We start from the raw sequence: 16,240 nt of genomic DNA, 5'->3' as shown, positions 1-16,240 counted from the left end.
CAACAAACTCCTAGAAGGAGGAAGGTAGTGTATTTTCATGCCCAAGGACCAATTGTTCTGCTCAATTTGTGACATCTTCCAGCAGCAACCATAGCCAGTGGCAACGTGAGGTAGGGAGGAAGCTTGGGACCCTGGAAGGAGGGGCAAGGCCCTGCTCACCAGCCCCCCTCCCCATTTCATCCTCCCATGATATAAGACCCTGCTCTAAATCTGGTGTGGGGGCGTGCAGCATGCGGAGTGGTGCTGGGAAGTGGGAAGGCCGCAATGGCAGATGTCCTTGTCTATCAAAGGGCAGCAGAGTTTCCCAGGAGAATAGGGCAGCGGTGAGGTGGAGGGCCAGGGTAAGGGCAGGCTGGCAGATTTTAGAATCAGGACTTGTCAGGCTCCAAGGGATCTCTCTGAGAAGGATGAAGGCAAATTGGGACATTGCCCAGGTTGGAGGTCACAGTAAGGAGGGGCATCCCTCACATACAGAAGTTTTGAGAGGAAGCAGGAGATGAGAAAGAGGACTCTAGGAGGGAGTGGTGTGGTCTGCACAGAAGAGCACTAGACAGAGAGCTCAAGCCCTTGGTTTAAATCCCAGCTCTGTCTGTTAATGCAGGACTGATGGGACACACTTTATCTTTTGAGGCCTCAGTTTCCTTATCTACAAAGTGGGCATATCATTCTTCTCAAAGAATTACTGCACATATCCAACCAGAGCAAGTAGGTGCAAATCTTTATGAAGAGTGGGCCTGGATGAGTGAGCAGTGCTGGAAGGAGGAAGAGCAGAGGAGAAGGGTGTAGATGGAGTGGAAGTTCCAGGCAATGGGCTTTCCGGCTGCCTGAGAAGGTGTTCCCTCCTCAAAGACCGGCTGCCAACCTCAAAAGTTCCTCCTGTTTCTCAGTGTGAAGAAGTGGATCAGATTCTCTCCTTTTCTGAGTACCATGTTGATTAAGAGACCTCAGCCTCCCTGGGATGCTGAGGTAGGGGAAATGGGGGAGGGCCTCTCAGAAGGAGCAAAGAGGTTTCCAATGACAAATTCCTGGAGGCTCCCAACTAGGTCCAGCCTTGCAGCTTCCCTGGCATCTCCTCCCCGGACCCCTAGCCTCCTTTCTCTGTCACCTCCCAGAGCCAAACCATGCCTTCCTGTGTCCTGGAGGGAGGCCTGTCTCTTTAAACCCATTTTTTTTCTTAAGGGCTTTAGATATCTGAACAGAAGGAAAACTGCACACACATTCTCACAGGCATAAGAACCCTCACATGGGTACACTGTCCCACACATCATCACACACGCCACCAAGCTCATCCCTAATACTGAGACTGACAGAGTCTCCGCCCCTGCCCCCCAATCACACATAGACTGCCAAACACACACTCACATGCTGAGACACTGCTCCAACACACACACACACACACACCTGAACTGATACACTTAACCCACACCATCACACATACACACACATACAGAGCCACACACTCTGTCACAAGCATAGTATCTCTCCCACATTCAGACACATTCCAGCAGACACCCATTAACACACCAAGATGTCACACACACAGACCCTCCCATAGACACAGTATCACACCCAGAGCAACAAACATGTATTCACTGTCAAACTCACAACTACATGCTGAGATGCTGTTAGACACACAGACTCACTCCCACTCAAGGAGACTGTCACACACAGGGTCAAGTACAAAGACACAGAGAAATGGGGGCTCGTACAGCTCTCACTCTTCTTCTCCTGGTCTGTTTCTCTCTTTCTTTCTCTCTCTACCTGTCTCTATCTCTGTATCTCTTTATCTCTCACACACACACACGCACACACACACAGGAATTTGCCTAGGGGGAGCCTTTAGCTGAGGAAGGGCCTGTTTTTCCTCACTGCAAGGCATTTGAGGGCAGGATGTGGTTCCTTGGTTGCTCCTGTCCGAGCCCTCACCCCGGGTCCATGTCTCAGAGAGAGCCCAGCTCAGAACAGAGTCCACGACCATTCACTAGAGCTCAGAAGACTGGAGACCCCAAAAGCCCCTCTCCAGGTCCTATTCTGCAGCCCCAGAGGACATTTCCAGATTACCAAGACAAATGGGTCAGTCCCCCCAAGTGACTAAAGCTGCCATTTCAGGGTGCCTGTGTCTTAGTCCTCTCCATAACCCTACGTGATAGTGCTTGTGACCCCTATTGATAGGTGAGGAAGCAGGTTTGGAATGATCAAGTGTCCTACCCAAGATCACCAGCTAATGGCAGACCTGATGTTTGAACCCATTTCTGTCTGGTTTTAACTTTGGGTATCAAAGGCTTGGCTATCTCCTCAGTAGACCGGCTTCCTTATGCGGGTCTTGGGGAGGTAAGGAATGGAGGTGGGGGTCCTTCCCAGCAACAATGGAGTGGCCTAGGGCAACATTTTCAGAAGTCAAATTGGCCATCCTCCTACCTGCATGGAAGCTGCTTCCATTCTCAGCACACCTGACAGTGATCAGCTCACTCTCTGAGTTCGTCCTTCAGTCCCGTCTGAGAAGGAGGGTATTAAGCTGACAGCCCAGCCCCACACCCCTTTCTCCTCCCTGCTCCTGAATTGCTGGGCCACATTTTACAGGGAGCCCTCTCTTCTCAGGCTTTCATCCCCCATCAGCAGCATGGGGGGAGTAACTGTAGACTTGCTGACCTCATAGACAGAAAACATAACACAAAATTCACCATTGTTTTAGAGTTTTATACGCACGCGTGAGGTTTTGTCATAATTATTGCAGTCTAACCTCAAAGCCGCCTGTCACGCAGATCTCTGCAGTGGCCAGGGAAGCTCAGTGCCCCACAGAGAAGAGCATCTCCTCAAAGCTCCACCCTCCCTGCTCAGGGTCTGTCTCCTCCTGTCCTTCTCTACCACCCCAGTCCTGTTATGGCCCCAGGATACTCAGCTCTTGCCCTAGGCCTGGGGCTGAGGAATGAGAGGGGACCAGAGGAAAGGGCAGGTTCAAGGAGCCCAGCACCTCTGGGACTTTGGGAAAGAGACAGGCAGCCTGCAGAACCTTTCCTCAACCCTTTGCTCTCTTCCTCAGTTCAGACCAGATTTGCAAGTTGGCCTGGCACAGGATGGGCCCAGGAAGCAGTGTCTCTCCACCCCCCACCCCCCATCCTGCCCCATCCCAGCCCATAAGATGAGGTAAAGACAAGAGAGAACCAAGTCATGGGTCTGCTGTCTTGGTCCCCAAAAGAGCTCAAGTACACGGCAAAGCCAAGGCCTGGCTGGGGGCTCGTGGGAAAGACACCAAAGAAGGGGGGAGGTTGTCTCCTGGGGCTAGGGGCAGTAACTGGGCTGGGGAACAAAGAGAGAGGATGAGACTGGAAAAGAATTTGGGGGCTAAAAATGTACTGGCACCTTAGCTGAGAGTCTGTCCACATGTGGATTCCTAGCCAGGGGTGGAGTCTTCCCTCACCAGTGGCCCCTCATCCTGTCTCTCACCTGTTCTGGGACAAATTTCAAGGCCCATACAGACCCACTCCCCAAAGATCTCAGTTCTTTAGGTCTAGGGGTAGGAGTGGGAGGTGATAGGAAGAGACTGTTCCCTGACCCAGGAGAGGCCACCCAAGCCTGTGCCTCTTCTCTGCTTGAGCATGTCCTAGCATCTTTGGATAACTTCCCTCTCCAAAAGCAGAAGACCACCCCACCACCACCACAAACACACACACCCCTGGCCCAGGAGCCTGGAGCAGGAAAAGCAGGGAGGGGAGAGGGGCTGCAAGGGTCCACCTGTGGCCTGCTCTTTGGTGGCACCAAGGAGGCCAGAGTGTTCCTGTGTGTCCCAGTATGCCTACTAGTGCGTGTTGTCAATCAAGGGGGGTCAGAATGGGCGGTCAGCAGAGTGTCGGTGGGGGGCCTGGCTGGTTCCGGAGGAGCACTGAGCCTCCTGTGTGTTTGCTGCAGGGGCTGGGGGGGTACTCAAGTTCCATCCGTGAGGTCATGGGGAAGGACAACAAGCTGCCACGCAGGGTTCCCTAGCCTGCGAATCAGAGGCTTTGCTGGGGGGCTGGGAGGGTGGGGGGAGAGCTGGGTCTCCACACTCTGGACCTCTCAGCCATTCCAGAGCCTTCTCAGGGTCTTTGACAGGGCGGTGATGGAGAGTGGGGGCAGGCACCGCGGGCCAGGGGCCAGGGCATGGTGTGGAGCAGGGGGAGAGGGGCGAGCGCCAGGCTGGGCCACGGCCGCTGGCACGGGTTTAGGAGAAGGAGTTGGGAAAGTGGTGCAGGGAGGAGGCAGATGGGCGCAGAAGTCAGCGCAGGGCGGCCGCGGGGCTGCTGGTGCCCTGCCAGAGGGGCCCGGTGGCGAGGAACTGGACGCCTCGCTGGCGCTGGGGCGTCGTCGTCGTCCAAGCCCCCATCTCGGCCACCCAGCCCAGGAGGACCCAACTCTCCGGCCCCCACTGCCCCCAGGCTTTCACCTGCCCCCGCCTGCGGTCGAGGAGTTTCGCTCAAGTCCGGCGGCCCCGCCAGGACACTGCGCCTGCAGCCCGCAGCGCCGCCCCCTCTCCCCTTTCCGCCGGCGTCCCTGGGTCTCACCTGGGGGCGGGGGCCGGCCCTGCCCACCGCCCCGAGCAGCAGGAGCAAGAGGCGCAGCGGGCCGGGGGCGCTGGCCATGGCGAGGCGCTCAGGACTGGGCCATCGCTGCCACCTGCGGAACCGCGCGCGGCGACTGATCCCGGCCGGCGGCGGGAGCCGGGGGAGGAGCCGGCGCGGGGCCGCCCCGCCCGCGGGAGGGGCGCGCGGGGTCCCGGCTCTTCTGCCCCGGGCCGGTCCCGGGCCGGGAGCTACCGGCCAGTGCGCTCGCGGCGAGCGCGGCTCGGGCAGCGCAGGAGCCGGGCCGCCAGCTTCGAGCGCCCGCGGTGCGCCCGCCGGCTGTCAGCGACGCGCGGGGCCCTCCTCCCAGCCAAGGGAAGCCAAACCCCCTCCCGCCTGTTCGGGGTACACCGGAGGAAACTGAGGCCCGGGGAGCGGATGGGACTCGTCCCAGGTCACATGGCCCGGCAGACCACTCCCGGAAAGTGTCCCCAGAGCCGCGAGTGACTAACAAAGACCCACCCCCACCCTCGCCCCCACCCCACCCCCCGGCGGAGTTGCCCCCTCCCGAAGTCCACGCCTCATTCCCAGGCTCTGCTGGGACCAGCCACGGGTGTGGGCGGTGGGAAGACGACCACGAAAGGACCAACGGATCCTGACAGTAGGGGGTGTCTAGAGCGTTCCCTGTATCTGGGAACTTTCAGAATTGCAGGGCGGAGAGGGATGAGGCCGAGGTCTGCCTTTCTGGAAACTTCCCTGCCACCCCTTGCAGCCGCAGCCTCCTGCTCTTAGAACCCATGTGTGTTTGATAACGTGTGCCCATGGCCCTTCTCCGTGCCTCCTGTATCTCTGTCTCCCTGCTTTGTGGAGACCCTGCGTTTTACTGCCTTTGTTTCCACCCCACCCTTAACACAGTAGAGGTCGGGAAAGCACGCGCAGGCTCTCAGGTTTCCTTCTTATGGCCAGTAAGTGGCGGGGAAATGCTAAGAGGGCACTGGCTTTTATCTTCCCTTATTCTCCTGAGAAGTGGGGACGGGGAGAGAGGATCCCCCCACCAAAGAACCTTGATGCCACTGTTCGGAAGGGTGAGCGGTGGCAGCACCCAGCCCTTGACCTGCCACAAGGCATGTCTAGGCCATTCTAACAGAAAAGAGAGTTTGTGAGAGTACTGCTCTTCTGGAAGACAACAGAACTTCTCAGAGTCCCGAGGGAGGCTGGACCTGTCTGACCCAGGAAGGGCAGCGGCCAGTGGGAGGGGCCACAGGCTTCCATTCAGCAGGAGAGATCCCCCTGTCCAGTGAGCTCTACTTCCACTGCCTGAGAGTCATCATTCCCTCCGTGTGTCACTTAGGATTAGGTTGCTCAGCTGTGACTGACAGAAAAGCCCACCCCAAATAACAATGGCATAACCGAAGGCTCTGTCACGTACAGCAAGGCCAGAGGTTTGGCCCAGGGCCGGAGTGGCTGCTCCCTGATCATCAGGGTCCCCGGATACCCTAGCTTCCACCGTTTTCTGGTCCAAGGCTTTCACCTAATGACCCAAGGTGGCTGCTCCAGCTCCAGCCATGATATCCAAATTCTAGCCAGCAGAAAGGAGGAAAAGGATGGAAATGGATGTACCTCCACCCATAAGGACACATTCGGAAAGTGGCAGCTGTCAATTCCACACCCACTGGTCAGAGCTTAGTGGCATGGGCACTCCTAGCTGTAAGGGAGGCTGAGGAAAGTATTCCAGGCAGCCACAGGTAAGGTTAAATATTGGGCCTTTTTTTATGCTAGAAGAAGGAAAAAAATGATATCGGGAAACAATTTTCAGGCTCTGTATATCAGGGTTGGGATGGGGAGAGGAGAAAGGAAGAGAAGGAGATAGAGAAGGTATTCAGATGGAACTGGGGCCTTTATCATGAATCTATCGAGCTCCAGATTACATTTGTTCAATTAATATCTATTGAACACCTGCCATGTGCCAAACACTGAGCTAGATCCTGGGGATATAATTGGTGATGCTGTTCCTATCTTCAGAGAGATTATCTTCTAACGCAGGAGGGAGACGTTACACATAATTATTTGAGTCATTTATATTACAATTGTGAGCACGGTTGTGATAAGCAGATGCTGTTGAAGTCCTGCTGTCAGCACTTAAAAGACCACTTGCTCTCTGCTGGGGGCTTTCTCAGACTGGGAGGAGCTTTCTTTGTTTAGCCAGCACAGGGCAGGCACCCTTAGGAGCAGCTATCAACCATTGATGGACAGGAGTAGATGCATAAATACTCCCTGCTCCTCACACCCTGGGTTGGACAGCTCAGAAGTGTGTGCCATGATCTCCCAGAGGTCCCCAGTGTGATGGAGTCCCAGCTTTCCATATCAGTCACCTGCTCAATAATGTTGGCTTTCTTTTTCTGCCTGTCTCACTTTCCAACAGCAGGGGACTAGTGCTTCTTGGGGTCACCTCCCAAATAAAAATACTTTTCCTTAAATCCCCATCTCAGGGTCTACTCCTGGGAGAACCCAGCTGAAGATAGTGGGCATATGAGGGTATCTAGGAACCATGGGGCCAGTCTCTCCTTTTAACATCTGGGAGTCCAAAAGCCTCTGAGTTTGCTCTGACACCTCATTCTAACTATCTTCTCATTAGACCATGGCTCCCAGAGGGCCAGGGCACTGTATTTCAGCACTAGTACAGGTGTATACCTAGTAAGTGCCCTTCCTGATTCTGTCTCTGGGTATGATGGATGATACTGGGTGTCCTGCCCTGGTGCTTCTATGGATGTGCCCTGTAGCTGTTGGAAGGTTGTATACTGGATATTTGCCAGTCCTTGTCTCCCCATCTTGTGAGGTGAGTAAGCTTCAGAGCAGGTCCAAGTTCTGATTCCTTTTTTGTTCTCCCTGCCTCCTTATCCAGTCTCCTAGAGCTTTCTTAAACCCTTACCTGACTTTGTCCCTGAGACCATCCATCCATCATCCAGGACCAAATCCTTCAAGCCCATTAGCATATCAGGAGCCTGCTTGGATCTGCCTCCAGCTTACCTGCCCACGGAACCTCTTGCAAGTGCTTCCTCCCGCCTCTTGGCTTTGGCACATGCAGTCCCCCCGTCTGAAACGCACCTGCCACCTCTCCTGCCTGAGCTCCTACTCATACTTCAGGACCCAGCTTGGACAGCCCCCTCTCCAGGAAACCTTTCCTCACCCTACCCCTCAACACCCCTTTGAGGCAGAATAGATGCTCTCCTCAGCCACGAGAGCCCTAGAAGAGTCCCCTGAGCATGGTTCTCCTCCATAATTCCCCAACTTCGGCCCACACTCAGAGCCTCAGTAGAGGGGTCATCCCCACCTAGAAGCTTCCCATGACCACACCTAATTTCTCAGGACCCCTGACCCCTTGTGCTTACTGCCTTCAGGACACTATGGAATTATTAGATTATGGAAGTGGTTATGGAAATAATGGAAGTAATTATGAAATTAACACTGTGCTAGTTAATTTCCCTGTTTCTCCACGGAATATGAGCCCCTTGAGGGCAGGGCCCTTGTTTTACTCATTTCTATACCCACAGCACCCAGCGTGGTGCTTGGCACATAGTAGGTGCTCAGTGACTCTTGTTTAAAATAGCGAATGGAACGGATTGAAGCACTTACCATGTGCTGTCATGGTCCTTCTTACGGCTTTCGCTCATCACACTGTGAGCTCCTTGAGGGAAGGGATATTCGTGTTCATCTCTGGATAACCAGTATCAGTACAGGCCCTGACACATGGCAAGTGCCCAGTGAGCATTTTTTGCTATTGAAATATGTCCATTCAAACATTCTGTGCAGTGTCTGGCACATAGCAGGTGCTCAAAAACTTATGGAAGAAGGATGAGCTGGGAGAAAGGACAGAGTATGTATTGGGAATACTTTCCTCCTTTCCCCACACTGTTATCAGGGCCCTTGCTCAGGCCCCCGAGAGCAGAGGAAATGACATGCTCCCTAAGAACAGAGATTTGAACAGATGAAATATCATTTGCTACACTGTTACTAATAAGCATGAAAATGAAAAAAATAATAATAAAATATCTACTACTTATTGAGCCCCGACTCTGACCCAGGTGCTGCTGAATGCTTGATGTACCCTGATCTCATCAAATATTGTGGGTAAGCATTATTATGCCCATTTTATGGATAAGGAGACCAAGACTCAGGGATAGAAGGTGAGTAGCTCTTAGGAGCAGGCCTGGCATTCATCCCAAGCCCAGCTGCCCTCCAAGCTGGTGCAGAAGCTCCCGATAGGCAGCTAGATTTGCGGCTGCACAGGGTATGTAGACTCCAGCTCTGCTAGCCTGTCTTGGGAGCACCTCTCACTGGCTCCTTCCCTTGCAGCCCAGAGCTGTGGGTCCTCCTTGTTCTAATACCCAAGGCTTTGCCTGTGGTCCTAGGGTGGAGCACCCTCTGTCTCCACTAAGAAAACTTGGTTTCAGATTGTCTTCAGAAGTGGGAATGGGGCTACTGATGTGTGCACCCGAAGAAAAGATGCGGCAAGGCCCTTTCCCTAGGGAGCCACCCCATCCTCCCCTGTTCCTGACCAAGGAAAACCCTGTCCTTAGTAGGAAGAACTGGACAGTGGGCAGGATAGGTCTTTCTCTTGGGAGGAGGCAGGATAGAGAGAAGGAGTAAGAGAGGGAGGGAAGAAGCAGAAAGAAGGGGAGGGGAGGGTGGGAAAGGGGAGGAGAGAAAATTGCTAGAAATGACAGGTGTCTCTTGCCCACATAGTTACATTTCCTTCCAAGCTCCATGCACCTGAGAAATTCATTTACTTCACAAAGTTCAAGACCACATTCATCTTCTGAATGACAAGATGAGGAAAGGGCCAGCATCTTTCGGCCTAATATACACATGAGCACACACACACCTGCACGCAGATCTTAGAGTCTCATTATCTTGGGTTCAAATCCAGCTCAGCCACTTACTGTGTGTGCTTAATATGGCTAAGCCTTGGTCTCATAATCTATAAACTGGGTAGAGTAATAAGGGCCAACACGTCCTGAGCACTTGCCTCAAGTCAGGCATTCTTCTAGGAGCCGTGCGTGTGCTACTTCCCTTAACAGTCATCATCACCCTCTCCCTGGTCATTGCTGGATAGAGTCTGAAGATCTACTTCTGGGAGAAGGTAGAGCTCACCAGGAATCCATCTTCTGCCAGGAGAACCTGGCTGCCAGAAACTCTTGGGGGAAAGGAGTATGTTATGAAAGATGTCCCTGCAGGCAAAGGTTCTACCCTTCTACCTCCTGCTTCTCTTCTCAGATCCTGCCCTCTGCCCCCTGACCAGAGCTTCTGGGAGCAACCCTAGGGTGTGAAGTGGGATCATATTTATTCCATTTTACAGATGAGGATTTGGATGCATAGAGCAGTTAGGTAACTAGCTCAAGATGGCTTGAGATAGCCCAAGAGAGCCTGGATGCAAACCCACCCAGACCCCACACACTGACTCCACAATTCACATTCCCACCGTGCAGGGGGGTTGCTGATCAGAAACAGTGCTTGCCCAGAACCTGGCACAAATAAGTCCTCAGTAAATGGCAGCATTAGCACCACTGTTATTCCCCACGGCCCTCCATCTTCCCAGCTGTGCCAGGTCTCAGCAAGCCAGCAGGTACGGCTGCTGATGCCCAGGGGCTTGGGTGCAATACAGCACTGCCTGGCCCAGGTGGCTGCAGCCAGATCCCCCAAGTCTAGAGGGGGAGGAGGCCTGCCAGACCAAAGAGGCCCGCCCTTCTGTGCGGTGCGGTGCCACTATCACTTCCCCCATTCACCAAGCCGGCCGAGGTTAGCAGGTGCTGGGTCTGGTCCAGCTCTGGGCAGTCAGCTGCGGAAGATTTACAGCCTTTGAGCTACAGTGATTATTGCTCTCTTGGGCGGATGCAGCACTCTGTTTTTCCAGAGTGTTGAAGCATGGTTTTCATAACGGACTCCTCTGTTGAGAGAGAAGTCAGCGGGATTGCACCCACTTTTCAAGAAAGGAAACTGGTTCCCACAAGAATCAGGAGATTTGCTCAAGGCCACTTAGGAAGCTGCCGTCAGGCTTTGTGCAACTCTGGACCAAGAAAGAGGAAACAACGAGGTGATAACAGCAAAGTTCCCGTCTCTTCTGCACATGAGGACCCTAGCCAGAAACGACTGGGGCTCTCTCGTTCTGTCCTGGGAGGGATCATGTCAGAAGCGGGGAAGAAGTCGTGGGGAGAGGGGCGTGGCGAGAGTTATAGAAACAGAAAGTATCTATCACTGAGGTTGGTAGGTATTGCACTAAGAACCATCTAATCTCTTCCTTCGGACAAGAAGATTGTACGGCAGAGCCCACTAGATGCTCCCCAGATCTGGGCACACGGTGCATCTTAGCATCCTGGGCAGCCATAGCAAAGCACAGCCAACTGGGTGGCAGAAACAACAGAAATTTATCATTTTCATATTTCTGGAGGCCAGAAATCTGAAACCAAGTTGTTGCCAGGGTTGGTTTCTTCTGAGAACTATGAGAGAGAATCTGTTCCGTGCCTCTTGCTTACCTTCTGGTAGCCTCAGGCATCCCTTAGTTTATAGATGGTGTTCTGCCCATGTCTTCACATTGTCCTCTCTCTGTGTGTCTCTGTACCCAAATTTTCCTTTTATATATAGAGGCCAGTCTTATTTTGATTAGAGTCCATCCTAATGACTTCATTTTAACTTGACTACATCTTTAAAGACCCTATATCCAAATAAGGTCTTATTCTGAGTTACTGGGAGTTAGGCCTTCAAGGTATCTTTTCTGGGGGGCATAATTCAACCCATAAAACAGAGGCCACATTTCCCAGTCTCCCTTGATGTTTAGTGTGGCCATCAGTATGTGCAGGAAAGTGATATAGGCCACCTCCAGGCTTGGCCCTTAAAACCCCCCACATAATCCTCCATGCTCTCACTTCCTCTATCTACTGTGTTGGACACAGATGATAAGTGGAGAACTCCAAGGCCCCAGATGACAGTGGAACTGCAAGACAGAAGGAGCCTGTGTCCCTGAATGACTGTGTGGAGCAGAGCCTCTTGCTGACCTGCGTTGGATTGTAGTGTCTGAAGCTACTGAGATTTGGGGGCTGTTTGTCACTACAGTTAGCCTACCAGACAAACACAGCTGGCATGTGCCCCTGAGCCCATTTGGGGGCAGGGCTATTTAGTCCAGCAGAGGGCTTCTGAAGGTCCCTCGTATGTAGCTGCAATTAAGTGAATGGGGCTCTTTACTCGGGCCCATCTCACCTTCCCCTGCTCCCTCCACCTTTGTCAATGGATCACAGCATCAGAAAGGGGACCCTGGGTCTGTGTGGCTGTGGCTCCTAGGCCCGGGCAGCAGACTCGTTTGTTCTTGTTCATCCGGCCCCTCTCTGTCCCTAGTCCCCAGATTTCTCACCAGCGGGGGAGCTGGGGCAGGCACAGTTATGATGGAACCCACACTGCCCCTTCACAGAATTAAAGCTCTTGTGGGAAAACAGGAAACGTGCCAAATCTCACACATTTGGAAATCAAATGAAAAAGAAGTGTCCCATGGGCCTTCTCACTGCAGCCTTTCAGCACCTCTATCATGGCTGAGGAACCCACTGTGTCCAAAATGAGAAGCGAAACCAATGTCATCCCCAGACTAATGTGTTAACTGGCTCACTAGCAAGGTGAGAAGCTGCCTTCCTAGAAACTCTCCCCAGCTGTTCCCCTCATCCCAGTGTCCCTCAGACTGGCCTAGGGAGGAAACACGGCCAGCAGGGCACCAGAATTTTCCCTGAAAAGAATATCCCTGGAGCTGGCAGTGGAGAAGCTGTCACTGGCTTCTTTCAGACACAAGGATTGCCTCCAGGGCTGAGTGAGGTCACTGTAAAGCCTCATCAGGGTCCCCCAAGGTAAGGAAAGAGTTGCTCAGGCAGGACCTCGGGGCAGGCTGATTCGTCTGTGGACCTCTGGGTCTCACTCTCATGGACCACACTCAGGCTGGACAAAATTACCCCCTTGGCTCTGTTTAAAAGGAATTTCATAACCCACTCACCTCTTTCTCCTAAATAAAAGAAAACGAGCACAAAACATTAAATCTGAAACTTTCTGGCCAACTCCTACAGCAACCGACACCACCATGCCTTGGTTCTCTGACTGTGGGCTCAGTGGTCGTCTCCAGCCACCTTGGACCTCACAGGTCACACCAGGATCCAGCTGGAAGCAGCTGCAGCCATGTAGGACTGACCTCGCAGATGTCTCCTACACCTCCATAGGATCACAGCCGGCAAGTTTCCATTCCATCCCTGGTCATTTCTTTTCTCTCAGTCCTGTCTGACTTGTGACATGGTAACGTGTCAAAATTTAAGAGTGACTGGTCTGTGACTGGGAGGAGCTCAGAGTTTCCCTCTGCTGTTCTGGTCTAACCTGCAGACCTGGCCTCTAGAGGGCTTGCCTGGCAGGTGTTATATTCCGAGGACCCAGTCTACTCCATCCTTCCTCCTTGCAGGGCCAGCTCAAGAGTTGCTTCTTTGCCTGTTTTGAAAGCCTCCACCTACAATGTACTCAATGATGCTCTGGTTTCTGGCTCATTTGCCAAATAAGATGGCGAACACAGCTGATGAGCCTACTTACCAGCACCTAATGGCTCAGGTATCCAACCCTCCATGAATCCGGGCACCCTCAGGGGAGCTCCTCAGGGGAGTGGGCTTACAGAATTAACTCCACGTACGGCAGTTTTACAATATGAAAATGCACAAACCATTCTCTGATGATGCCAGTGCTGCAGGAGGGGCTGGAGAACCCGAGGGTCCTGCAATGGCAGGCTGTGGAGGCTCTGAGGGGGAATTTGGCAGCACAGTTGTGGCCGGGGTCTTGGCTGTGATCAACACCAAGTCTGAGGGCCCTGGAGATTGTGCAAGCAAATCTAGGACAAGGACTGGGTCACCATCACCAAGCCAGGTTGCCAGGTCAAGGACAAGAAGATCAAGTCCCTCATGCTCTCTCTCTTCTCCCTGCCCATCAAGATCATTGACTTTTTCCTGAGGATGCCCCTCAAGGAAAAGATTCTGAAGGCCGTGCTTGTGCAAAAGTAGACCTAGGGTGGCCAGTGGACCAGGTTCAAAGCGATTGACACTATCAGGACTACAGTGGTAATGTTGGTCTGGGTGCCAGGTGGCCCCACGAGGTACCCACTGCCGTCTGCAGGACCATCATCCTTCCATGCTCTCCATCATCCTGGTGAGGCTGGACTACTGGGGGACAAGATCAGTGAGCCCCACACGGTGCCCTGCGTGGTGACATGAAGCTGCAGGGCCTTGTCCCACACCCCCAGCATTGTCTAGGCCCCTGTGCCCCAAAAGCTTCGGCTGCTAGTAGGTCTGGGTGACTGCTACACCTCTGCCAGCTTTGCTGAGGCCACCTTTGATACCATGCCCAAGGCCTGCAGCTCTGACCTCTGGAAGGAGACTGTTCCTCAAGTCTCCCTTTCAGGAATACACTGACCCACACCAAAGCATTGGGGTGGCCACCACACGGTGTATTAAACCTGAAAGCAGACCAACAAACAAAGAATCCACAGACTAAGGAAGAAGTTCTCTTGTAGGCTCCCTACCATAGTTTAGGAGACAGGCCCTGGTCAGGGTGTTGAAGAGCTGGGTTCTCATCCAGGTTCGTCTGCTAGTTTCCTTTGTCCCCTAAAGCAGATCACCTTAACTTCTTGGGTCTCAGTTTTCTCAACTGTATAATAATCCCTGCTGTTGCCTACTTACAGGGTTGTTGTGATTATACCAGATGGGATAATGCATGTGAAAGAGTTTTAGAAGCAGCAAAATGCCATCTAGGCATAAGGAAATCGCCACAGTCCTCCCGCCACGTTCTCGAGCTTCCCCGGCCACGTGTTCTCAGCCTTCCTTCCCAGGTTTCCCCTGCAGGTGTCCTGTGCTGCAGCCAAACCAAGCTCTAAGTTATGGTTTAAACTTGGCCTGCCTGTGCCCACCACCAGCCTTTGCTCCTGCTGTGCCTCCTCGTAGAATGCTCTTCTCGCTCAATTCCTTTGGTCAAATCCCATCCATCCTTCAGGGCTCTGCCTATACTCTACTTTCTCCAAGGACCTTCACTGGCCCTCCCAAAGAAAAGACAAGTCTCTCCCCTCTGCGCTCCCACGTCACTCTATCTGTAGGGTGACAACCACTTTCTGATTTACATGCTGGCTATTTGTGTGCAGAGTTCATGTTCTCTGCTATATGATGTGCCTGAGGGCAGGGTCCATGCTTGGTCCCTCTTGCTTCTCCCCCACACAAGAGCTTGTTGTGCACAAGAGGCTCACAACACCATCATATTTGGTTGCAATAAATTGGAAAGGACCTCAAGAGTCGATCAAGGTCCTTGGAACCTGGAGGTGGAAGATGAGTGGCCAGGCTCCAGGGATCAGGTCTATAAACATCTTCTGACAGAAAAGCCCAACTTCAAAGCCTAGCAATTTTAGATTATATTTGCATTGGAGGCTTTTAAAGTAGCAAAACTTTAGATTTATGTCTTCATAAACAGATGTGGAAGGGAAAATCAATTCCTCATAAGATTGGCTTATTTGTTTTTTATCACAGTGCTAAATATTATTCACCAAGTGACAAATTAATACATAAATTGACCTAGAGACATATACACCATGGGACGGTGCATAGAAGAGGATGGAGTTAGTGGCCTGAGCTCCAGTCAAGTCAGAGTTTTCTAAAAAGATGCAGGAGGCAAAGACAACTCCAATCGAGTGTTAAAAGAGCCCAGACTTTCCCCAGGAAGGAAGAAGGGAAATACTCACGTACTTCATTTAGGGGGACACATGCTATGTAAGTCTGGTGCCACCTTGCCGGGTCTGTTAGAAGGATGTCATGAGAAAGGCTTGGTGGCACCCTGGTCGCTTTCCACCTGTGCCCTCTGCTTCCCCCCAAGAACACTTCCCTCCTCCAGGACGAGAAGCAGAGTGGAGAAATATCACAGACTGCCCTACAAGAGCTGCCCTCTGGGGCTGGCGGGGGCCACCCACGATGCCCTGGCATGGCTCCCGGAGCAAGTAATGTGAGCAAATGAGGCGTGAGCACATCTTTCCTCCTGTGGTGTCAGTCCCTGCCCTCCCAGGAGCCCTGAGGGCAGAGGGAGCAGGTGTGCATGGGAAGTAAGGGCAGGGCCCAACGAGAAAATCCACGTGCTCATCCCCTGGGCCAGCTGTCCCACAGCCCAGTGTGCCACATGCAGAGAAGGGACCTGCGGGGAACACGGGATCTGGGACCCACCAGGGAATGCCACAGCTGATTGCTGGCAGCTGAGGACCGGTATGGACTTCAGAGAAAGCAGACCAGGAAGAAAGAGCAAGTCTGTTCTCTAAAAAAATCCCATAAACATGGAAAAAAAAAACCAAAAGTGACTGTTTTCCCCATGAGAGGGGATGACACATAATAGACAAAGCGTCTGACGTGGTCTAGCTAAATGCCAAACAGCTCGTTCTCAGCTCTGGAGAGAGCGCGAGCAACAGAGAGAGGGAGCATTTTCTGTCTGTCTGACAACCTCTCTCTCAGGTCCTTATCACGATGGGACCCTGGATATTCTTTGGGGGAGACAGCAGAAGAGGAACAATAGAAAGGCGAGGGTTTGTGTAATCGGCAAGGAATCTATGGAAACCACAGATGACAGATGGGTGTCCTTATCCTTCAGACACAGGTTGAAATCCCGATCACATGTCT

At 52.8% G+C, this 16,240-nt stretch overlaps 1 protein-coding gene and 1 pseudogene across 1 annotated transcript in view; one reads left to right on the top strand and one right to left on the bottom strand.

Moving 5' to 3' along the window:
• GLP1R (glucagon like peptide 1 receptor) overlaps nucleotides 1-4,616 on the bottom strand; it is a 40,046-nt gene extending 35,430 nt beyond the window's left edge. The window contains exon 1 of the mRNA XM_063097724.1: nucleotides 4,539-4,616. Within this exon, the coding sequence (XP_062953794.1) occupies nucleotides 4,539-4,616 (78 nt within the window). The remainder of the gene's footprint in view (nucleotides 1-4,538) is intronic.
• Nucleotides 4,617-13,109: 8,493 nt separating this feature from the next.
• Nucleotides 13,110-14,090, top strand: LOC134379023 (small ribosomal subunit protein uS5-like; annotated as a pseudogene).
• Nucleotides 14,091-16,240: the final 2,150 nt, after the last annotated feature.

This window comes from Cynocephalus volans, chromosome 5 (assembly GCF_027409185.1).
Source record: "Cynocephalus volans isolate mCynVol1 chromosome 5, mCynVol1.pri, whole genome shotgun sequence".
Lineage (NCBI taxonomy): Eukaryota > Metazoa > Chordata > Mammalia > Dermoptera > Cynocephalidae > Cynocephalus > Cynocephalus volans.
Note: the sequence above shows the minus strand (reverse complement) of the source record. Positions and strands in the feature narration are given on the sequence as shown.